This window comes from Amblyraja radiata, chromosome 9, assembly GCF_010909765.2.
Source record: "Amblyraja radiata isolate CabotCenter1 chromosome 9, sAmbRad1.1.pri, whole genome shotgun sequence".
In the NCBI taxonomy this organism is placed as follows: Eukaryota; Metazoa; Chordata; class Chondrichthyes; order Rajiformes; family Rajidae; genus Amblyraja; species Amblyraja radiata.
Window position 1 is genome coordinate 6,463,958 of NC_045964.1, and position 25,960 is coordinate 6,489,917.

Genomic DNA, 25,960 nt, shown 5'->3' on the forward strand with positions numbered 1-25,960 from the left:
CACCACCACCACCACCAATCCACCACCAACCCCCTGCTTCCTGCCATGAAGCCAATTTGGTATCCAACGAGCTAGCTCTCCTAGCCTACCATACATAAGTTCATAAGTTCATTTATTGTCACATACACCAATTGGTATAGTGAAATTTAGAGAGCAGCGTACCATACAGAACCTGATCAATAATGTCTAAAGCCTTGCCATTGTCAACTTTTTTGGTAACGTCTTCAAAAAATCCTCAATCAAATCATAAGACACGATCTCCCCTGTAAAGTGTATTCCTAATCAGCCTTAATCAGATATATTTGATTAGTGCAAACATTGCTTTAAATGTTCCATGATGTTGGGCAGCTTCCTAATGGACACAATAGTTTCAAAATTATTGTTGAATCGGTGGTCTGGGTGGATGGGAAACAGAACACGACCGCATGATCATATAGTACTTTTAGTCGACCTCTCTCGTAAAGTTGTCTTCCATTTCAGGTTATATTTTATGACAATGATTGGAATCCAACAGTGGATCAGCAGGCCATGGATCGAGCTCACAGGCTGGGTCAGACAAAGCAAGTAACCGTGTATCGACTCATCTGCAAGGGAACGATCGAGGAGCGAATCTTGCAGCGTGCCAAGGAAAAGAGTGAGGTACAATGTCAACCTAGTATGCACAGAGCACATTTAATAATTAACTTGAGCTATGTACTGGTGAAGGTCTGGGAACACCTCTTTTCTCAAAGTATGAAGTGGTAATAAAATCTAGATATTTTCAAGATATTCTCCACGGTTCCAAAATGGCAGAACCCCTGATTTAAGACTGTTAAATCTGAGTCTAGATTCCTCAACCAGGGAAATATTGAACCCACATTTACCTTGTTAAGCCCTCTTTGAATTTTGTGTGTTTCTAATGAATAGAATCCTATCCTCATTGTCTCCTTACTGGACATTTGTGCAATTCAAGAACCAGTCACTGCAATTCCTCTATAGCAAATATGTCCTTCCTTGGGAAAGTATTCAGATTTGCACACGATATTCCACAACCCTGTATAGTTGTCAGTAGCTGTCCTTGCTCATCCTATTGTGATGAAGGCCAACATAGTAATCACCTTCCCAATTGCCTGTTGCATCAGCATGTTATCGTTTCATGACTTTGTGAAAGGATGTGTCCCTTTGAACATGAACATCTCCCAGCTTTACCACTTAAGAATTACCTAATAGTTTTTTTTCCTACCAAAGTGGACAAATTGACTTTCTTCCACGTTGTATGGCCATGCTGTCACTCTGTCACACAACTTGTCTGCCGCTTGTATCTGTGACACCATCAAACCTGGAAATGTTGTGTTTAATATTCTTAGTCAAATTATTGTGATTAGGTGGGCACAAGTACAAAAGCATCATGAGGTTGGTTCATATTTACTTTAAAATTGTACACCAATGCTGCATATCATAGTCCTAGTGTCTAATATGAGTATGTCCAGAGATTTGGAGGTGTCTTGTGTTTGTTGACAAGGTCAGATGCAACTGTAGCCCACTATCGTGGACCAATTAATATGACTGGATCTGCACTAACCAGATCCCAAAAAACAATTTTTAGTGGAGTTGAAATTTGACATTATATTTATGGAAAGGATGAATATTGACAAAGTATTGAAGGAGAAGTGATTCCTTTTCACCTCACTCCTGATAAATGTGGATTACCAGAGTTTTCTGCATTTTCCCTGGCTAATGCAGAGGTTCTGAAACTAATTGCAATACTGTCTTTGACATGAGCTCATTCTGCACAGATCTTGGATCATCCTACTCTTGGTAGCTCTTACCATTTGGGTCTTTATTAGCACCCAATGTCAGTAATTCTTCCTTAGCTGGCCTGTAGTTTCTAATTGAAACTGACAACCCAGTGTTCTCCACAGACTTGGTAAGTCTACAGTAGCGTGTTGGGTTAAATTAGCATGTAAAATGCTTTACTGATTCCCACAAGAAGAAAAAAATTGCTTTATTAAATCAACCACTGTTCCTTTCATCCTCTACGAATGAATCCAAAGTGTTTTGGGGGACATGTAAACACACATAGCACAGTTGTATCCAAACATAGTTAGAAACATAGAAAATAGGTGCAGGAGTAGGCCATTCGGCCCTTCGAGCCTGCACCGCCATTCAATATGATCATGGTTGATCATCCAACTCAGTATCCTGTACCTGCCTTCTCTCCATACCCCCTGATCCCCTTAGCCACAAGGGCCACATCTAACTCCCTCTTAAATATAGCCAATGAACTGGCCTCAACTACCTTCTGTGGCAGAGAATTCCACAGATTCACCACTCTCTGTGTGAAAAATGTTTTCCTCATCTCGGTCCTAAAAGATTTCACCTTTATCCTTAATCTGCGACCCCTTGTTCTGGTTCTTGTTACCATATGAGAATTAATAGCCCATTTATGTCATAGTGTATCCTAATTCCTCTCTTGTGCATATTTCATTGATAAGGCTCACTTCAAACTGGGATGTGTGTATTATTGAGGATGCTGTTGTGTAATTATGATAGAATTTGGATCTGCAGGGATCCCATCAGCCCATAAAAAAACTGCCTTGATCTGTAATAATTTTAATATTTTACCTGCAAATAGATTCAGCGGATGGTCATTTCTGGAGGGAACTTCAAACCTGACACACTCAAGCCAAAGGAGGTGGTCAGTTTGTTGCTGGATGACGAGGAGTTGGAGAAGAAATGTAAGAACAGTCCCGCTGGTTCAAATAATGTCTCTTTTTTTCCTTCCCAGTTGGGTGTGTCTCCTCTCCAGGTGGCCCTGCTGTTTGTTATCATTATGTTCCACGTTTACTCGCCATCTTCTTGTATTACATCCACATAACCATTCCGGTTTAAGCCTTGAAAATTAGTACGTGTAGAAAGGAACTGCAAACGCTGGTTTAAACTGAAGATGGACACAAAGTGCTGGAATAACTCAGTGGGTCAGGCAGCATCTCTGGAGAAAAAGGATGGGTGATGCTTCGGGTGGTCTGAAGAAGGGTCCCCACCCGAAACCTCACCCATCCTTTTTCTCCAGAGATGCTACCTGACCCACTGAGTTACTCCAGCACTTTGTGTCTATCTTGGAAATTAGTACTTGTAGGTTGTTTGATTATAGGCCGCAGATCTAAGTAGAGAGGTATGCTTATGCTATCTCACATTCAGACAATAATACATAGATTCACTTGCACCTCCTCCAATCGGTGGTTGGGATGTGGCTTCCTTGATAATAGCAAGAGCAAGCATGGACTGGACAACCACCTTGTCAAGCACCTGTACTCTGTTCACGATGCATACCTTCACCTCCCAGTTGCATGCCATTTCAATTCTCTTTCCCATTCCCGCTCCAATCAGCCTGTACCTTCTCCACTGCCATAGTACTGCTAAACACAAACTAGATATTCCACCTGGTGCGAACATTGAGTTTTCCAGTATTGGGTTGCCCGTACTTCTCGTGTTCCTTTCTTTCTCCTTCTGATCAAACCAGATTCTATCACCACGCACCAACTGCCCGCCCACCTCACCAAATTGAGCACTGCCCTCTGTGTAAAAACCTACCCCTCAGATCACCACATTTTTCACCTTAAATGCGTGCCTTCTAATTCTGGACTTCCCTGCCCTGGAAAAAAACCTATCCATACCCCTCCCTATTTCATAAACTTCTATAAGGTCATCCGTCAGCCTTCTGTGTTCCAGCCTCCTTAAACGTGAAGTCTCCTGGTTATGTTCTGTTCCTGAGAACTGTTTGTAACCTGAACTGTTCATAAGCAAAATGACCAAAGACAGTGTATGGAGAGGAGCACAGAAACAGTTCTGACGGGAGAGTGAGCAGGAACCAGAATAGCAGGTTAAAAAGTTACTTTTTTTAACAACTAAACAGGTTCGCTTCTTAATAAACAGACAACACAAACTGTTTGGTAGACCAGTTCAAAACTTTACTTATTATCGGCCTATGGAAGGGAGGAAGAACTCTAGTCAAGTGACCAATATAGACACTTCACTGACCCCAGTCCACTTCCCTGAACAACAGAATTACATCGTATTATATAGTGTTTTTTGTCACCTTAGCACATTCCACAGACATTAGTCATGGTCGGAGGTACAGGAAAATAAATGTTTCTACAGAATGCATCACATCAAAGGAATTTTGTCACGGTACAAGATATATTAAAAGCATTGGCCATTTGGTATTGCCCCTTGAATCTAGTTTCCTCTCTGTCACCCTCTCTCATAAACGTCGGACACTTGGTGCAAGGCATTTTACATCAAAGAGATCAATCTAGCTTCTTCTCTGCTTCCTTGGGAGACAAATGTTATAGTATTCATTATCTCACACACCGCAACCTGAGGCAAGCCTAATTTGAGATTAAATATAAGCTGTAAACTAGCCCAGGAACCAATTTAATATCTTCTTATATTTTTAACTTAATTCGGCCTTATCACAGGCATCACTGACTATTAGTTAGATTTTCATTACCCAGGGAGGACTGGCTATTAGAGTCCATCCATTCGAGACAACATTTGGATAAATCCCATCTGCGCTGTGCTTTGTTGCCACATCCATCCCATGGTGTGGTTTCCAGAACTGTATACGTGACTAAATGTAATCTAGCCAATGTTTTGTACAGATGCAACACGATGACCTCAAAACAATCAGGTTGATTTAAAAACCTTCTACTTTAGAAGATGAAATTTTAATCCTTGCCTCATCTGCTGACATGGTCCTCACAATCTGCAGCAATGTGATTGATACTTGTGGCCTCTGAAGTAGCATAGCCAGTTACTTTAATTGGATGTACACAAAATTGCTGGGGAAACTCAGCGGGTGCAGCAGCATCTATGGAGCGAAGGAAACAGGCGACGTTTCGGGCCAAAACCCTTCTTCAGTTCTTTAGTAACTTGTCAGTTTCTTTGTTGAACTAAATTAAGGCGCATGTTGCAATCAAAAGCGCTTGAACAATTGGTTGGGAAGAAAGCCAAACTGTAAGAAGGGTTTCGGCCCGAAACGTCACCTATTTCCTTCGCTCCATAGATGCTGCTGCACCCGCTGAGTTTCCCCAGCAATTTTGTGTACCTTCGATATTCCAGCATCTGCAGTTCCCTTTTGAATACTTTAATTGGATTATTAGCACTATGTTGAAACAAAACAGATTAAACGAGAATAGCCACCAACCATCAGAGTAGGGTGGCCAAATGGGAAATGGAAAAGTCACTCACTTGGCAATTGAGTCACAAGGAAGTGCTGATGCTGGAATTTTCAGCAAAACTCAAAGCACTGGACTAACTCAGCGGATCATGGCAGCATAGGTGGAGGGAATGGATAGGCGATGTTTCAGCTCGGGACCCTTATTCAGACTAATTGTAGTGGAGGGGAGAAAACTGGAAAAGAGGTGGGGGGCGAGACAAAGCCTGACAAGTGATAGGTGGATACAAGAGGTTTTTTTTGGCAGATGGGTGGAGTAAGTAACAAAGGCTAGAGATGAAAAGGCAATAAAAGAACGTCAAATAAAGAGAGAGGAGTGAAATGTAAATCCAGAGGGAGGGATATAGGTGGAAGGGAGGGGAGGGATACTGGGAGATATGAATGTGCACCAGGATAGGGCATGGGGAAATGTGTGGGAAAGAACTGCAGATGCTGGTTTAAACCGAAGATCGACACAAAAATGCTGGAGTAACTCAGCGGGATATGCAGCGTCTTTGGAGAGCAGGAATGGGTGACGTTCGGGTTGAGAGCCTTCTTCAGTCTGAAAGTCACGGGAAAGGGAAACGAGCTTGTTACTCCAGCATTTTGTGTCTATCTTTGGGCATGGGGAAGGTGACTGTTGCTTAAAATTGACCGATTCAATGTTGGGTTGTAAGCAACCCAAGTGGAATATGAGGTGTTGTTTGTCCAGTTTGCGTGGGGCCTCACACTGGCAATGGAGGAGGCCCAGGATAAAAAGGTTGGTGTGGCAAGAAGAATTACAATGGTTAGTTAAATGGTTAGTTAATTAAAATGGAGTTTAGAAGGATGAGAGGGGATCTCATTGAAACATATAAGATTGTTAAGGGCTTGGACCCGCTAGAGGCAGGAAACATGTTCCCGATGTTGGGGGAGTCCAGAACCAGGGGCCACAGTTTAAGAATAAGGAGTAAGCCATTTAGAACGGAGACGAGGTAACACTTTTTCTCACAGAGAGTGGTGAGTCTGTGGAATTCTCTGCCTCAGAGGGCGGTGGAGGCAGGTTCTCTGGATACTTTCAAGAGAAAGCTAGATTGGGCTCTTAAAAATAGCGGAGTCAGGGGATATGGGGAGAAGGCAGGAACGGGGTACTGATTGGGGATGATCAGCCATGATCACATTGAATGGCGGTGCTGTCTCGAAAAGCCAAATGGCCTACTCCTGCACCTATTGTCTATTGTCTATTAGTAACCACCTCCAGTTTAAATTCCATTTGGAATATTTTGGAGGACCAAGAATCCAACATGCCTTGGCAGATCGAGTACAAGTGATTGGCAAAATTGTTGCCAATGAGGAGACATTGCTTGCATGTGGACCTCTGTCTCACCTGGAAAGCCCTGCTGGGGTCCCTGGATGGATGTGAGAGGAGATTTGGGAACAAATATTATATCTGCAGTTGTGGGGCAAAGGAATGAGTGAGCCAAGTAATTGCGGAGGGAGTGGAAAGGGCTGGGAAGAGAAGATGTGACTGGTGGTAGAATCACACTGTCGGTGACGGAAATGCTGGAGAATGATAAGTTGAATGTGGAGACTGGTGGGATAAAAGTTGAAGACTTGGGGAACACTATCCTTGTTCTGTCCTGACCATGACCTCAAACAGAGGAGTGGTTCAGCATGTCCATGCCACCCCCATTGCACCAGGAGCATGATTGCAATTACATTACACAAAAGCACCTCTTTGTACTGGGAACTGCTCAAATATTCGCTCTTCATGACCTATTTACAAATGTGAAAAGCTTTTTCACGGCAGTAATGTGATCAGATGTCGGGGAAAGGCTCCAAATATCGAATGATCCCAGTATTCGGAACAACTGGTCACCCTATCCCACAACCTTTCTAAGATGTACTGGGTTGAGCGGGTGGGGGTTGTATATGGAAGGAGCTGCCACAGGAAGTAGTTGAGACATATACTATAACAGCATTTAAAAGACACTTGAACAGGTACATGGATTGGGGAAATGGGCCAAACCTGGGCAAATAGGACTGACTTCCGACTTAGATGAGGCATCTTGGTAGGCGAGAACGAGTTGGGCCGAAGGGCCTCTTTCCGTGCTGTTTGACTATGCCTATATTTGTTTTCTGCGCAAGTAAGCTGCATCATGCTCCAAACAGATTATGTTCTCACACATAGAATGTAAAATGCCCCAGTATCGTCAGGGTTAAAGCCAGTAGGTGATGAACAACAAAAAAATAAATGTGTGAAGAATAAAAGGGGATTTGTGTGAATGGGAGTGTGCTAGTAGGCATGGGCTCAGTGGGTGAAGGGCCTGTTTCCGTACTGCGTCACTCAATGAAATGTACTGCTTTGGGTCACACTGACTAAGGTTGGGTTTGCTGGGGATCGTATTGGGTTGGTTGGTGAATTTATTTTTTTTCTGTTTATCTTTCTGGGAAGTGCGTCTACGGCAAGAAGAAAAGCGGACACAAGAAGAAACAAATAAAGTTAAAGATCGAAAACGGAAACGAGAAAAATATGCAGAAAAGGTGAAATTATTTTCCCTGGCTTTTGTCATTTTACTGTTAAGATTTTCTTTATCGTGTAGTTTTTATTAGTGGTGGTGAGAACATAGAACCGCACAGGAAGCACAATGTATGTGTTGAACATGATGCCAACCTAAACTGATCACGTCTTTGCCTATACATGATCAATATCTCTCTATTCCCTGTACTTCCAGGTGGCTATCTTGAACATCACCATCATACCTGCCTCCATCCAGGCCGCCACTAATCTCAGTGTAAAAAGACAACTTGCCCCGCACGTCTCCATTTAACTTTTCCCCCTCTCACGTAGTTATGCCCTCTAATGGTGGACATTTTCACCCTCGGAGAAAGGTTCTTCCTATCTACACTGTCTGTGCATCTTATAAATGCATATGCTTCTGTCATCTCCACTCAACCTTCGACATTCCAGAGGGCTCTCTGAAGCCTCAGCAGGACAGGCAGCATCTCTGGAGAGAAGGAACGGGTGACGTTTCGGGTCGACTCCCTTCTTCAATCACCCATTCCTTCTCTCCGGAGGTGCTGCCTGTCCCGCTGAGTTACTCCAGCTTTTTGTGTCTTATCTTCGGCAAGAAACTGATGACTGGTATACCAGAGTTTTAAGGATGGTCTGAATTTAAAGTCACTGGTTGCCGTGTTCCAAAATTCCAGACTGGTTCCCACAGGTTCCAAGGTAGCAAATGTGATCCCACTTTTTAAGAAAGGAAAGGGAGAAAACTGGGAACTGCAGATCTGTAAGAAGGTTCGGATCTTTTATTTAGGAAATGGTAATGGGATAGCATTCAAATAAGGAATTACGAGAGGAAAACCGTGTTTGAGAAGGAAATGTGAGTGAAATAAGAGCTGGTATAGGCAGCGTGCTCCATGCCACTCGGTGAGGTCGTGGGTGGGAGCTCGCTCTGTTACGAATTCTCACATCCTAGAATTTCTTGGCGTCCAAAAGTCTACGTCACCCTCAGTTTGGATTTATGCTGACTGAGTATCACTTTCCTCTGGGACTGGCGATTCCAAAGGATGCCTGGGAATTTATGTGCACTGAGACTTTCCATACCACTGGCTTCAAATTGCAAGTGCACTTGCTCTGTGTGCAACCGAAGCAGATCCGAGGCTGGAATAAACTGAGGTATCCACAGACCTGCAAACTTCAATTCCCAATATGTCTCTCATCTTCTCAGTCCTAAATGGCCAACCTTTAGCCTGAGAGAGATTAAGGCCTTTTAGTTTAGTTTTGTTTAGAGATACAGCGCGGAAACCGTGGCCCACCGTGGTCCGTGCCGACCAGCGATCCCCGCACATTAACACCATCCTACACCCATTAGGGACAATTTTTACATTTACCAAGCCAATTAACGACTCCGTCTTTGGAGTGTGGGTTGAAACCGAAGATCTTGGTGAAAAGCCACGCAGGTTACGGGGAGAACGTACAAACTCCGTACAGACAGAACCCGTAGTCAGGATCGAACCTGGGCGCTGCATTAGCAACTCTACCGATGTGCCACCGTGCCTTATAAAGCAGACTTTCGCTACTGAGCCACTTGTGCAAGGAAAGGTGTATTTTTGTCTTCCCTGTAGAGGCTCTCCAGAAGGCTGACGATACAGAGTGCAGTGCATTGGATCGAGCTAATGGGATCAACTTTAGCAGTTCAGGATTTGAGCACCAGGTGGAGCCCTGACCCGAGATGAGGAATATTCAAAGTATTGGAGCATGGTTTAAGTTCCAACTTACATTCAGCCTGTACCAATGTCAAAGAGTTACAACATAGAACACTACAGCACAACAACAGGTCCTTCCAGCCCACACTGTCCGTGCTGACCATGATGCCAACTTAAACTTACCATTCCCTACACATGACCTATATCCCTCCGGAAACCACCGGAAATTGGAGGAGCAGCACCTCATATTCCGCTTGGGCAGTCTGCACCCTAGCGGCATAAACATTGAATTCTCCAATTTCCGGTAGCCCTTGCTCTCTCCTCCCCTTCTCAGCACTCCCTCAGCCCTCGAGCTCCTCCTCTTCCTTTTTCCTTTCTTCTCCCCCTCCCCCACCCCCCATCAGTCTGAAGAAGGGTTTCGGCCCGAAAACGTTGCCTATTTCCTTCGCTCCATAGATGCTGCCACACCCGCTGAGTTTCTCCAGCACTTTTCTCTACCTTTTCCAGCATCTGCAGTTCCTTCTTAAAAACCTATATCCATCCATTCAGGTGCCTATCTTAAAGCCTCTTAAATGCAACTGCCACATCTGCCACCATCACCATTCCTGGCAGCGAGTTAAGGCACTCGCTACTCTCTGGGTGTACAAAACAATTATCCTGCACATCTCCTATACATGTTGTCCCTCTCGCCTTAAAGCTACGCCCTTTAGTCCTTGGCACATCCACCCTGGATTAAAAAAATTCTAACTGCCATATCTAACTGCCTCTCATAATTTTATATACTTCTATCACAGAATCTCCTCAACCTCTAACGTTCCAGAGAAAACATTCTAAATTCTTGCAACATCTCCTAATAGGTAATATCCTCTAATACCGGCAGTATTCTGGTCAATCTCTTCTGTACCCTCTTCAAGCCAACTCTTGTAATGGGGCAACGAGAACTGCACACAACTCTCCAATTGCAGCCTAACCATAGTTCTATAATGCTGCAACATGACTTCTTGATTCATATCTTCAATGGAGTGCAATCATACCATATGCTACCTTTACCACTGTGTCTACCGTGTTGCCTCTGTCAGGGAGTTATGGACAGAGTCCAAAATCTCTTGGTACATCAATGCTGCCAAGGGTCTTGCCGTTAAATGCACATTTTCCCCTTGCATTCGACCTTCCTAAGTACCATACCTCTCACTTGCTCTGGTAAAACTCCACCTGTTATTTCTCTGTTACCTTCTGCAGCTGATCTATATCCTGCTGTATATTTTGACAGCCGTACTCATGGTCTGCAACTCCACCATATTTGGTGTCGTTTGAAAACCCACTCGTCTATATATATGTCCAAGTCCTTAATACAAGACCACCACCGATTTCCCAGCACCCTTGGTTCCAGAGCCTTTCTGAATTACCCATTTTGCCGGTCCAACAGAAGTCGCGGGCTCCGAGAGGAGTCAAAGGGTCCACCTGGATTAACACCATGGCATGGGGGGGCCGAGATATTGGCCTACAAAGCTGGCCTCAGAAGGCAATGGATCTGCTGGCTGAGGCTGGGCCGAAACTCCAGCAGCAGGGGGGCAAATTCGACCCACCGATCACCGCAGAAGTCCTTGATGAGGTCGAGATCGCCGCCTCACCGGGCCAATGTGCCGGATTAAAGGTGGTGGGAACATCCAGTAGCTGGAAAATCATGGTAGACCTAGATGTATATCTGATTAACAGAATCCCCAGCACAACATCCTCATGGAATTCCATGGTCTAAATCACCTGGCGATTATCACCTTACACCACCACACGCTATCTTCTACAAGTAAGACAGTTCTTATCCAAACAACCATGTCATGGATCCCATGCATCTTAATCTTCTAGATTAGTCTACCATGAGGGACTTTATCAAATGCCTTAATAGCTTTCACTGGTCCACCCTCTGTAATTCGCTTTTGCCACCTCCCTCATTTACCTCATATTTTGTACTTCTCTTAATCTCTTCATGTGCTAATCCCATCCTCGAACTTCTGCAGGCACACTTCCAATTATATGCATGAACCCACATTAGATTTCAATCTACAATTCCCATCCTGGCCCAGCACACCACTACAAGTTTTGTAGCAAACTTGCAGCCACTGTACAGAATGGTGTGTGATTTGCTTTTGCTTTAGTTCCAGGCACTTGCGTGCCTTACTTTGTTCATCTAATCAACATCCTAGTGAAATAAGTCAGCTGCTGCCAAGATGGTGAATGAGATGTGGTGAGTGTGCACTGACTTATTTCCTTCAGCCTGGGAAGTGGAAATTGTTTCTCATATTGCCATGAGAAACTCACGATCTTGATCAGTTGTCCAGTGACATGGATTATATATTTCCCTCGACCTCAGTGTGATGTTGAGGGAGTACAGCATCCTGAATTGCTGCCATTTGGATGGGAAATGAGATTAAAGCACCAAATGTTGCCCACATGCTTGCTCAGGACCCTCTGACTCTGGGAATGTTGCCTCCGGACCACTCACATTTAAACCAACATAAAGCAAATGCACCAGAAATGATCTGTTGCATGTGAAGCACTTGAGAATACTGAGCCAGAATCAGGAACGGTATTAATGCTAGATCAATCTTGTTTCATGTCACATCTTTTAAATTGTGGGAAGATTGGTGCTTTTGGTGAAATAATTAACAATTTATTTGAAAATTGGAAACTTCAAAAAGCCTGTCTTCAAAATGATGATACAGCCTGGAATACTCTTCCAACAAGCATCAGTTTCTCTGTTCGTCCCTTATCTCAGTTTGTCCTTGGTGAGGTTCAGCTCCTCTGTATCCACAGTGGCTGATTATCAAACTCTGCCCATTACCTCTCAGCCTTCTGTCTTTCTCTGCTTGAAATATCTGACATCCCTTAAACACTGCAGTGAGCAAGAGCTCATGAACTCTTCCTATTGCAACAAAGATGAGCACATTTCTGCAATACCTGGCAACGTGCAGTTTGGTCTTTCGATAACACAGGTCATTGAATCTTTTCACTGCTGAGACTGTCACGAGATCCCTGCCATAATTAATTAGTCTGTAACATTCCCCTTGAACAGTTGGTTCCATCTTAACCTGATTTTTTACAACCATTCCTCCCTCCTGCACGGCATCATCAAACATATTCCACATCTCTTTCTGCCAGTGCCACTCGGGCTTCTTTCTGGGGCAGTGGTGTCAATCCTGATCCTGGTATGTAGCCTTTGCAGCTGCATGTGCAGTAATGATGTCTGTAATCTCCTGGCAATGATTTATTCATCAGTGCCACTGATCAGATTGCCAAAATTAATAAAACTGAGTGTCGCATCCATCCCAGCTCACTGCAGCAAGTTCATTTCATGGTTACACGTTGAAGGAACAAAACACTTCACAGATCTATTACTCACCCCATGTTCCCACTCTTATTGCCCCTAATATGTGTACACATGCAGTACACTTATCGTTAAAGGAACTAAACGTATAAAGATAAGTTGCACAATACGCAAACACCCACATTTACAATAATTACTGTCATGTCATTTGCGCGCGCACACTGGCAGTCACATAAGTCATTGGATATTCCTTGGAATATAGTAATGAGGTGAATTGTTGATCCAGGAATATGCTTAAATCCCACCATGGTAGCTAGGAGACAGTTATTACTAATCGTGGTTAAAGCCCATCTATTCACCACTATCTTTCTGGGAAGGAAACCTGCCATTCCTTCTACTCTAGTCCCACAAGAGTGGGGATAGATATTCTCATACATGTCATTCAGTCCAAGGAATTGCCAATGAATGCTGACCTTGCCTTCTTCTCCTTGCGTATGGCGTGCACAGCCTAACGTTGTAGGACAACTTGTTCTATTTGATCTTATTTGATTGTGCACACCAGGTTGATTGCATTCGTCGAAACAGGGCGGACCACGTGAAGGTTGCAATCTCCCACCCCACTGACCTTGCCAAAGGGACCTGAACCCTTTGTGATTTAATTCTTATCTTGTAATGAATGCCGAGGGGTATCGGTAGTTCAGGATTGCAAGTACTAAGTGTCAACGTAAAGATCAGGTCAGATGCTATGCAAGTGACTCACAGATTACAGCCTCCCTTTGTGGTCCTGTCAAATGCACCGAAGGGTATAGAGAGTACGGGTGCTCCCAAAATAGTTTATTGTTTTCCCATCCCGGGAAAGTGGTATTTGGAGAAGCTCCCAGATGATGTCTGCCTGCCAACATTTTTAACAGAAATCCTCATTTATGGTTAATAATAGAAATGCTTTACTTTCTATAATTTCATTTTGCAGCACAGTGTGGTATTATAACACAGCACAGCTCAGAAATGGGCCATTCAGCTCATAATCCAGTCTAAACTAATCCTATGTGTCGGTGCCAAGCCCAAGGTTCTATAATGTGGCAACCAGAACTGGACATACTTCTTCTAGTGTAGACGTACTACAGTTTGAAGAAGGCTCTCGACCTGAGACGACAACCATTCCTTCTCTCCAGAGATGCTGCCTGAGTTACTCCAGCACTTTGTGTCTACCTTTGATTTAAACCAGCATCTGCAGTTCCTTCCTACACTTACTAAAGTTTTATAGGTCGGTAACATGATTTCCACACATATCTCTGACCAGAGGGCAAGCTTGCCAAATGCCACCTCTACCAACCTATGTTGCCACTTTAAGGGAACTAATGGCCCTGTTCCACTTTCCCGAGTTACTCACTGAACTCTCCCGAGTTTCTCCCTTGATTCGAACTCGGGAAATGTTGGGTAATGTCGGTAGCGAGCTTGTAGGAGCCCGTAGATATTTCGGAGCGGCTCGTAATGCCAGCCGTAGGAACTCGGGGCATCAGGTTAGTCGGGACGCTTTTTTCAACATGTTTAAAAATGTCCACGAGTAAAAAAAATAGCTCCAAGTACCTACGAATGGCTATTACCGTAATTCTCCAAGTTCAAATCAAGGGGAAAACTCGGGAGAGTTCGTGAGTAACTCGGGAAAGTGGGACATGGGCCTTAAGTCTTGCACACAAAAGATCTCTCTGTACTTCAGTGCTCAAGGAAGCTGCCATTCACGGCATTCTTTCCCCTTGCGTTTGACCTCCCAAAGTAGAACATGGAACAATGCAGCACAGAAACAGGCCATTCAGCTCATATTCATGAATGCAGTCAAACTAATGTAATGTGCCAGTGCAAGCTCCATATCCCTGATTCAGGTGTCTTAGCTGAATGCTTCTTAAATGTTCAACCACCCACCATTAGCAATACCTCACACTTGTCTGAATGAAACTCCCTCTCCCTTTTCCCCCTCAAATTTAGAACTGATCAACATCCTGCAGTATTCTTTAGCAACCTTCTCGCTGTCTGTAATTCTGCCAAATTTAATATATAACCTGCAGATTTGCTAATCAGACCACCTTTGACATTATTTAGATATTATACCACCAAGAGGTGCCGGCACTGAACCTTGTGGAACACCATTGGTCTCAGATCTCCAGTCAGAAAAACACCTCTCAACCACTACCTAATGATCAAACCAAGTCCATGTAGAAAATATCCACCGCCCTATCCTCCTCAATCATTTTTGTCATATCCTCAATTAAGCTTGTGAGACGTGACCTCCTGTGCATAAAGTCGCTTCTGCCTAATAAATTCATGCCTTTCCAAATATGACCAAAATCCTGTCCCGGAGAATATTTTCCAATAATTTCTCTACCATTGACGTGAAGTTCACCGGCCTATAATTTCCTGAATTGTCCCTATTTCCTTTCTTAAACAAAAGAACAACATTGGCTATTCTCCAGTCTTCTAAGGCTTTGCCTGCAGTTAAAGAGGATCCTGTGATCTTTGTAATGTTTCTGCCTTGCCATCCACATTATCCTGGGATAGGTAGCATAACACTGCTGTCAGAAGGTAACTGCAACAAGGAGGTGAGGGCAGATTCACCATTTGTAGTTCCAATTACAAAATGTGATACAGAGATACAAGAAACTGCAGATGCTGGAATCTTAAGTACCATCAAGTGTTGGAAAAACTCAGCGCGTCAGGTAGCATCAATGAAGGGAATGGGCATTCCCAGCTGCCTGACGCACTGTGTTTTCCCTCAACACTTTATATTAAGAATCAGGGGTAGGACATTTAGGACTGAGATGAGGAAAAACTTTTTCACCCGAAGAGTTGTGAATCTGTGGAATACTCTGCCACAGAAGGCAGTGGAGGCCAATTCGCATTTTCAAAAGAGAGTGAGATTTAGATCTCAGGGCTAAAGGAATCAAGGGATATGGGGAAAAAGCAGGAATGGGGTACATTGTAGATGATCAGCCATGGTGCTGCTGGCTCGAAGGGGCAAATGGCCTACTCCTGCACCTATTTTCTATGTTGCTCAAGATTCTGCAGTTTCTTGTGTCCTATTAGTCTGAAGAAGGGACCTTACCAGAAACATCATCTGTCAATTCCTCCACAGATGCTGCCTGACCTACTGAGATCCTCCAGCACCTTATGTTTTACTCGTAAGTGTACTCTGCTGCTGTAATAACTGGGTGTGTCTGGTTAATGCAATTTTTGATGTATTCTGTTTGTTTTCAGCAGAAGAAGAAGGAGGATAATGAAAATGCAATAAAGAGGAGGAAAGACGGCTGGAATCTGTTAACACCCTCATTAGCATCTGCTGATAACTCCAACATGTCCTCAGGAAACATGTCTGCAGACGGAGAAGAGTCTTTCATTAGTGTGGACTCCGCTATGCCCAGCCCGTACAGTGAGGTAATGGTGCTCCTACAATCAAGCCTTCCAATTAGGGTTGCCAACTTTCTCACTCCCAAATAAGGGACAAAGGGTCAAAATACGGGACAAATTCCCGACGGCAATTCGTTGACCGACTTGACTGTGGCTGGGTGAATGATGAGTTGGCCCGGGTGCTGGACTGCACACAAAGCCCAGCCGGCGGGCCAGCTGAGGAGTTTTGGCCCAGGCCGCGCGACGTTGCGTGCAAATTCCGGCACCCCGTCCAACTTGTGAACCAATAATCGGCCATGAGAAGGAGGGGGTGGTGGTGTCGGCGGTAAGCGAAGGCCCAAAGGTCGGACAGCTGGCCGACGGGGCCACGGGCGAGGCGCTGCTGCTGCTGCACTCCATGGGCTGCACTACGTCGGGACGGGTGTGGGGGGCCGGACACGCCGCTCCGACCCGACAGTCCCTTCGATCCGAGTAGTAGCAGTCAAATACGGGACAAGGGCGGTCCCGTACGGGACAAACCAATTTAGCCCAATATACAGGATGCCCCGACTAATACGGGACAGATGGCAACCCTACTTCCAATGCTGGAGCAAGCCTCCACCACAACAATATCAACCTTATATGTCTTTAATATGTCTAAATTTGTTTCCAGGTGCCTCCCAGGCAGGCACATTATGAAACAGAATTTAAATTTGATAAAGAGCTTGTTTAAATGAGAGAGACAAATAGGGAGGTTGCCACTTAAAGGACCATAGTAGAGCAGGTAAATTCTGGGTTGATCAAGAGGCCAGATTTGAACAGGGGAAGGAACCACTGAAGGGGGATGCAACGTGACATAGGGATTTCAACAAAACGTCAATTATTCATATCGATCCCCACCTCAACTGACTTTGGAACTCTTCTCATTGGAAAGGCTTTCGGTCTTGACATTGGCCTTCTTCAGGAGTATTGAGTTTAGAAGTAGGAGGTCATGTTAGTTATATAGGACATTGGTGAGGCCACATTTGCAGTATTGTGTTCTGTTCTGGTCACCATGTTATAGGAAAGATGTTGGTGTCACGCAGCAAGGGTACCGACCCATCGGCCCAACTTGCCTGTGCCGACCAACATGTCCCATCTATACTAATCCCATCTACCTCCGTTTGGCCCATACTCCTCTAAACCTATTCTAGCCACGTACCAGTCTAAATGTTTCTTGAACGTTGCGATACTACCTGCCTCAACAACCTTCTCTGGTAGCTAGTTCCATGCACCCACCACCCAAGTTGACAAGCAGGAGAGGGCACAGAGAAGATTTACGAGTATTTTGCCAGGATTCGAGGGCCTGAGCTATTGGGAGAGGCTGAACAGGCTAGGACTTTATTCTTTGGAGCACAGGAGAATGAGGGGTGATCGCACAGAGGTGTACAAAATCTAGATGACATCGGTTTAAGGTGATGGGGCAAAGATTTAATAGGAACCTGAGGGGTAACCTTTTTACACAAGGTGGGTGTATGGAACGAGCTGCCGGAGGAGGTCGTTGAAGCAGGAAACTTGCAACATTTTTTGAAACATTTAGACAGGTATATGTGTTGGATAGGTTTAGAGGGATGTGGGCCAAGTGCTGGCTGGTGGGACTAGTGTAGATGTGACATTTTGGACGGTGTAGGCAAGCTGGGCCGAAGGGCCTGTTTTCATGCTGTATGATTCCACTGACTCTACTGAAAACCTCTGTTTGTAATCAAACAATCCTGGATTAGAAATTAGAAAGAGTGTTTACTGAGTAAAGAAGTAAAATTAATGAGGCAAAGACAGCAAAGACAGAGGGAATAGAAACATAGAAATTAGGTGCAGGAGGAGGCCATTCGGCCTTTTGAGCCAGCACCGCCATTCATTGCGATAATGGCTGATCGTCCCCAATCAATAACCCGTGCCTGCCTTCTCCCCATATCCCTTGATTCCACTAGCCCCTAGAGCTCTATCTAACTCTCTCTTAAATCCATCCAGTGATTTGGCCTCCACTGCCCTCTGTGGCAGGGAATTCCACAAATTCACAAGTCTCTGGATGAAAAAGATTTTTCTCACCTCAGTCTTAAATGGTCTCCCCTTTTTTCTAAGTTCTGGACTCGCCCAACATTGGGAACATTTTTTCCTGCATCTAGCTTGTCCAGCCCTTTTATAATTTTATATGTTTCTATAAGATACCCCCTCATCCTTCTAAACTCCAGTGAATACAAGCCTAGTCTTTTCAATCTTTCCTCATATGACAGTCCCGCCATCCCAGGGATCAATCTCGTGAACCTACGCTGCACTGCCTCAATCACAAGGATGTCCTTCTTCAAATTCCTCAAGTATAGAAAGAGAATTCATTGCTTCAGATGTTCATAACTGAGATCAAGTCCGTCATCTCTGCCCCGGCCTCACTATCATATTTGCCACCATTTTCATTCGGTTTTTACTGAAGAGGAAGCTGGAGACTCCTTCAAGCAAGTCACCTGATCATGGAGTGTGGAATTAGCAAACTGTAATACATTATCCATTGCCTCTGGCTTAAAAGTGGAATTATTTCACCTGACGTCTGCTTTCTTATATTGGAACATTTTCCCATAATGTACCTCAAGCTGGTGTGTGGCTGTAGTTTGAGAAAAAGACCAGGTTCATGGGATAATTTATTTTTTGACCCATCTATAAAGAGCGCTTACAACATGGAGCTTGGATCTACAATGCCATTTATTGGTGTTGTTCCTTTTCTATTAATGTTTTCAAATTCCTCAAAGTAGACGCCTCTATTTCTATACTATTGCCACAGTATATAAGTTTGCCGCTCAATGTCAATGATGCTGTGGAGGAACTCTAAGGAGCAAGGACACGGATTGTCAGTAGCATGTGGTGTAACCTGCAGTCCCTGTTCCCATAGATATCCATGAGCAGTGAGCAGCACACGGGATCCATTGCGCCTGATGAAAGCAGCAGCGACCTTGTGATCGTGGATGACCCAACATCAGCCTCTCAGTCTCGAGCGACCAACTCTCCCGTGTCTGTTGCAGGCTCAACTTCGGACCACATGAACGGTATGGCATTGAGACATCTCTTACTGTGTCCGGTAACCGATCCTGCTACCAAATGTGTGGCCCAAAATGTAGCCAGGTGCAATGAGCTGGTCATTTTGAAACCTTGAACTAAACTCTGGTGGTGTTGCGTGACTTTGAGTCACCCAGGGCAGCGATTGTCACCCTTACCGTTTAATTGTGCAGTTTCCTGTTTATTTCTTTGTACCACTCGAGCCTGTGGTTATAAATAGAATTAGCAGCTGGGGATTAATGGGAGGCCGGAGAACAATTCAGCTGTGATATCAGTCCAAAGTGTCAATTTGTAATCTTCCCCTCAGCACTTGGTGAATTGTTTTCTCATATCCTGCTGGTCATTCTATACAAATGTCAGTGTATTTGTGTGTAGTGGCAAAGAAAGATTGGGTGAGAGGGGCGGGCACTAACTTTGAATAATAGAGGATGGCATAATGTGGGAAAGGCAAACGTCTTTTCCACCATCTATTGGGGACTGAAGTTGGCTTCTGGCTCTGCACGGTATTCAGCTCTTCAGCTCGGCACCACGGTGGAATCCTGGACTGAATTGGATACTGCAGTTGGTGATGCATTGATGTGTTTACTTTGCAGGTGTTTTGCAAGACAAGTCTGGTTCCAGCATGGGGGCTTCAGGCAGGGGCAGGGGACGCCCAAAAGGATTGGGGCACACTTCAAAGAGTTCAGGGAAGAATCGAGCAAGGAAGTCCACTGCTGGTAGTGCTGCGGCGAATGGCAGGAGCCAGGGCATGGGGCAGCAGCAGCCTCAGCTGCTGCATACGCAGCTTTCGGGTACAGTGTGTCCAAAGGTAAGAGCCAAATGCTTAATAGGACCAATGTACATGTCGACTTTGGCTCAGTGGGAACAAACTCACCCTTTAATAACCCCACATCATCTGCCTTGATCAATCATCCGCAATGGCTTGTTACAGTGGTGGGTTTGGTCACTGTGGCTCAGAATGATGAAACAACTGCATGTCTGAGGTACTCCCTGAGGGGTATATCTGTGTTAACTTAATGGGATGGTATTCATCCCCCCCCATTAAATTATTTTCAGGAGCTGGCACTATTACTTGGTGTGTGCAGTTCTCTTGTCATGTCCAATTTAATCATGAAGAACTGTGGACACTCTGAGCCTTACAATACAAAGACAATTGTCTTCCCTATTTTCTAAAGTCAAGAACACTCCAAATTAATGAAGGTAGGACAATGGATGTTGTATACATGGATTTTAGTAAGGCTTTTGAATAGGCCTCTCATCCAGAAGATTAAGATGTCTGATCCAGAAGATTAAGATGGAAGAAATTCACCATGACTTGGTCATATGGTTTGTTCATAGAAGACAGAAGGTTGCAGTGGAATCTGCGTTTTCTGGCTGGAGGTCCGAGAACAGTGGACCATAAGATACAGAAGCTGAATTAGGTCATTTGGCCCATCTGGTCTACTCTGCCATTCAATCATGGCTGATCTATTTTTTGCCCTTCAACCCCACTCTTCTGGCTTCTCCCTGTGACCTTTCACACCCTTAAGGGCCTGTCCCACTTTCACGACCTAATTCACAATCTTTTTTACTCGTGGACATTTTTCATTGGGCTAGATAAACGCCCCGACCTACTTGATGACACGAGTACCTACGACTAGCATCACGACCTCCTACGACTAGCATCACGACCTCCTACGACCTCATGACGACCATGCTGCGAGTATGAGTCAAGGGCAAACTCGGCAGAGGTCGTGAAAGTGGGACAGGCCCTTTACTAACCAAGAACCTATCAATCTCCACTTTAGAAATACCCAATGGCTTGGCCTTTACAGCTGTCTGTGGCAATGAATTCTGCAGATTCCTCACCCTCTGGCTAAATAAATTGCTCCTCGTCTCCATTGTAAGTTCCCCAGGGATCTGTGCTGGAACCTCTTCTGTTTGTGATACATATAAATGACCTGGACATAAATGTAGCCTGGTGAATACGTTTGGTAACGACACCAACATTAGAGGAGTTGTAGACAGTGTGGAAGGCTGACATAAAATGCAGCATGTTATAGATCAGCTGCAGAAATGGGCAGAGGGAGTTTAATGCGTACACATGCTGAGATGTTGCACTTTGGGAGATTCAATCTAAGGAGCAATGATACACTTAATGGAAAAACTCTGAACACTCGCGTGCAGAGGGCTCTTGAAGTTCAAGTTTATAGCTCGCTGAAGGTGGCAGCACAAGTAGATATGGTGGTAAAGGAGGCATATGGTATACTTGCCTTCATTGCCGTGGATAGTAAATATAAGGAAGTGATGAAGCAACTCTGGCTTACTCCACATTTGGAGTATTGTGTGTACTCCTGATCGCCCTATTACGGGAAAGATGTGGAGTCTTTGGAGAGGGTGCAGACGAGGTTTACCAGAATGCTGCTGGATTGGAGGGTTTCAGCAACATGGAGAGATGGATAGACTTGGATTGTTTTCTCTGGAATGACAGAGGTTTAGGGTAGACTTGATAGAAGTGTATAACATTATGAAAGGCATAGATGGGGTGGACAGTCAAAAGCATTTTTCTATGGTGGAAATGTCCAACACTAGAGGGCATAGCTATAATTATAGATTAAGAAATACATTTATTGTGGGTGGCACAATGGAGCGATGGTAGAGTTGCTGCCTTACAGCGCCAGAGTCCTGGGTTGGATCAAGAGAGATTCAAGAGAGTTTATTGTCATGTGTCCCAGATAAGACAATGAAATTCTTGCTTTGCATCAGCACAACAGAATTATAGAAGGCATGAATACAGAACAGATCAGTGTGTCCATATACCATTGTACAAATATGGGGAAGAAGCTGTTTCTGAACCTGGACGTTGTAGTCTTCAGGCTCCTGTACCTTCTACCTGAAGGTAGCGGGGAGATGAGTGTGTGGCCAGGATGGTGTGGGTACTTGATGATACTGCCAGCCTTTTTGAGGCAGCGACTTCTGTAAATTGTCCCTAGTGTGTACAATAGAAGCAGTGTACGGTTAATCATTGTATTTCTAAACAGGCGATGATCAAGGAAATGTAGAATGGTTCATTGTTGGCTATGGGGAAGGTGACAACGAGGCACACAATCAGTAAAATTAATCAGGAGGACAGTGAAACTCGTCGGAGAACTAGGGTGGGGGAGGAACGGAGAGAGAGGGTAAGTAAAGGGCCTGTCCCACTTACGCGTCCTTGGCTCGCAAATTACGCGACCTCGTGGTCGCTTGAGGCAGTATGGGCACCGTATGGCCGCGCGGGGCCGGTCCCACTTAGAAGCGCGGAAGGGTATGGAGTTGTGCGGGGCCGGTCCCGACATCGCGCGGCGCTCCGAAATTCTTGCAGTGAACGAAATCTTCGCGCGCCAACGGCCTGTCGCGGAACTGACGGCCAAAGTGGGACAGGCCCAAGACCCTGGCGCGACGCAACGTCTCACCTTCAACAGCACCTTCTCTCCAGAGATGCTGCATGTCCCGCTGAGTTACTCCAGCTTTGTGTCCATCTTCAAATGACGTCACGCGCTCCAGACGGCTGTGTGTACGCATGGAATCGCGCACAACCTTCGCTCGACCGTCTCGGCTCAACGTGACCACGAGGTCGCGTAATTTGTGTGCCAAGGGCACGTAAGTGGGACAGACCCTTGAGGGTTACTTGAAGTTAGAGAAATCAAAACAGATGGTTAATTGCCTGTTGACCATGTGTAAAGATGGCAGACTGAATCAATGTAACTTATCTTCATACTTTAAATGGTTTTCATTAAGTATCACCTTTCATGAAGGTGAGATTGCATGCACTGGTGTGTTATTAATGTCAGAGTGAAAATCAAGCACGTGCTATTTTAGCTGGTGCACCTGTAACAACCAACAGTAATTCAAACTGGGAGACTGCCTGTGGGAGATCTTCCATTTTCTGAAGTCTTTGACCGCAAGTTAATTTTAAGGTCATGACACAATATTTTCAGCTTATTCTGCCAGTAAAGGTTCTGTGTCAAATTAGCTAGACTACTGTAATGTTACAAAATATTTACAGATCATAAGAAAATTCAGAGCAAAAGATCTGTTTTAATGTTTCTACTTTCACCTTTCATTCAGCCCCATCAGTAGTTGTTTCTAGCCCTTTCTTCGCCGTAATTAATGGCACTCTGGAGGGGGAGCTGTATCACTAGGGTCTGAAGAAAGGTTTCGGCCCGAAACGTTGCCTATTTCCTTCGCTCCATAGATGCTGCTGCACCCGCTGAGTTTCTCCAGCACTTTTGTGTACCTTCGATTTTCCAGCATCTGCAGTTCCTTCTTAAACACGGAGCTGTATCACTAACCTGGCTTGTTCCCATCCTGGGAGTGTTTAATAGCAAAGTATAAAGGAAGCTTTACTGTATTGTACTTGGTCTCGGGTGCCACAATTGTGCAGCCGTAGAGGTGCTGCCTTGTCGCACCAGAGACCCGTGTTCGATCCTGACCACAGTTGCTTTCTGTATGGAGTTTGTACTTTCTCCCTGTGACCATGTGGTTTTCTCTGCTTGGTTTGGTTTTCTTCCACGCTCCAAAGACCTACAGCTTTGTAAGTTAATTAGCTTAGGTAAAATTCTAAATTGTCCCCAGTGTTTGTGTAAAGGGTGATCGCTGGTTGGTGGGCTGAAGGGCCTGTTCCCATGCTGTATCTCAAAAATCTAACAGTCTGGGAATGTTTCAGGGGACAGTATAGCAGGAGAATCAGTCCAAGTGTAAGTTATTTTGTACCCGCTCTGGGAGTGACTGAGAAGTATAGCACTTTGTAAAATGGACAGGGCAAAGTGAGCATCATTCTGCACCTGTTTAATAGAGTGGAGATGGAGCTTTGTTATGGGGCCTGTCCCACTTTCACAACCTAATTCACGACCTCTGCCGAGTTTGCCCTTGACTCGTACTCGCAGCATGGTCGTAGTAGGCCGTGATGCTAGTCGTAGATACTCGTGGCATCAAGTAGGTCGGGGCGTTTTTTCTAGCATGATGAAAAATGTCCACGAGTAAAAAAGGTCGTGAATGAGGTGAAAGTGGGGGATGGCGTGAGATTAAGGGTGAGATTTCTAGCGTGGCCATCCCTCGTTTTGGTCAGTGAATTCTTGACAACACTGAAGCTTTGCATTTTAATTCTGGTTGCTTTGAACTGTGCTGACTGACATACTGTCACTGTATGTCATCTTGATACTTGTGGGCAGAGCACTAAGGCAAATTCCTTGTATGTGAATACTTGGCCAATAAACTTACTTACTTACTGTTCCCGTGTTCTCTCTTGGCTCTCCAGGCGTGGCGTGTGATAGCCCCGGACAGTCGCCTCTCTCCCGGCCAGCAAGCAGCAACACGTTCGCATTGATGAGCACCTCTCCCATGGGCTCCCCCCACAGCCTGTCCAACAGCGTCCCAGGAACTCCGCAAACTCCGACCGACACGAGCACGCCTTCGCCATCCCCCAGCAAGAAGTGCAGCAGGGGTCTGGTTCTGCCTCCAGCAGCCGGGGGCCGGTAACCACAAGCAGCAGGCTGTGGGAGGGGAGGGGTGGGGAGGCGAAGGGGGCTTGATTGTATGGAGTGGGAGGGGGAGTGGGGTGTCAATAACTTTCACATGTAAGGGTTTAAAGTTTAAGAAGCCTAATAAGCAAAATCATGGAAAAGCCTTTTCCTCTGAATGATGTGTACATAATGTTTACCACGAGAGCACAGAATCTTTGTTTGTTTTTTTTTTGAATGTGCTATTTTTTTATAGATGAACTTGTAAATATGTACAAAAAAAGGAAAAAAAATCAAACAGAAACTGCTATCTTTTACTAACCCGACAGATGCTGGTGAGAATCCAGTTGAGTGATGAATAGTAATTTTATGGAGAGATTGTATGCGTGTGAATTTTTACTAGTGTCCAGTGCTGAAAGGTAAACATTCTGAGGTCCATGTGTTTAATTTGCAAAGGCGCTCGCCAGTGCCCCTTGAGAACTGAAGCATCATTTGCCTTGTGCCCTCCTCCATGCCTCCTCCTTTCCACTTGTTGCAACAGCTACGAGTGTCATCTGCTTAGTGGTGCTGTTATCCCCTCCAGCAGCTGGGAGTGGATGCCGAATGTATGCCACAGAGCGTTGGCAAGCAATGTACATTGAGGTCTGACATGGTCATCGTCTGTCCCTTTCATACAACAACACGCCCTCTGTGTATTTGCAGCTGTAAAAATGCACACTGTGCGGTGCAGTGGTCTGATTGGGAACTTCCAGACTGATGACAAGTCTTTGTAAAGGCTAGAGGATGGAGCCCGGTCACTACAGATACATGGAGGGCAATTCCCTAGCACCGTGCTGCTGCCTGGCATTCCAACATAGTTCATCATGGACTGATTTCTGCAGATTATCCCAGAGGTCCCTAACCTCTCCTGCACACCGGTGGGAAGGGGGCAAGCTGTGCACAGAAAGCACCAAAGGTCCAAATGTGCCCAGGCTCCACTGTGTCACTGCTTTGCCTCCAGTCGCGTACAGGCTCTGGTGCGGGTGCCTCTCTCCCCATTATTTTCTCCTCCGCCCTTCTCTGTTGTTCCCATCCCTGTATTCCACCCACTTTCTCTGGCGTCATATCCACCTGATTTGCTCTCTCGCCCTCTGTTTTAAAAAATCAAAAAAAAATCCCGCTTGTTCCTTTGCTTTTTTCACGAAAAGAATATACGCAATTTTTAAATGAGATATTTTATATGGATGTTAGAATCTGGAGCATGTGCAGAGAATGTTGCTGTTCATTTGAACCTTCAGTGCTCTCACTTGCCACCCTCGGTGTTGCCTTTCATCC

General features: G+C 45.0%; 1 protein-coding gene across 1 annotated transcript in view; it reads left to right on the forward strand.

Moving 5' to 3' along the window:
* ino80 (INO80 complex ATPase subunit) overlaps positions 1-24,690 on the forward strand; it is a 163,766-nt gene extending 139,076 nt beyond the window's left edge. Inside the window, 8 exon segments of the mRNA XM_033026586.1 lie at positions 481-639; positions 2,615-2,717; positions 7,632-7,720; positions 15,963-16,136; positions 19,006-19,159; positions 19,763-19,917; positions 19,920-19,977; positions 24,445-24,690. Coding sequence (XP_032882477.1) covers positions 481-639; positions 2,615-2,717; positions 7,632-7,720; positions 15,963-16,136; positions 19,006-19,159; positions 19,763-19,917; positions 19,920-19,977; positions 24,445-24,665 — 1,113 coding nt within the window. The 3' untranslated portion in view covers positions 24,666-24,690.
* The last annotated feature ends 1,270 nt before the right edge of the window (positions 24,691-25,960 follow it).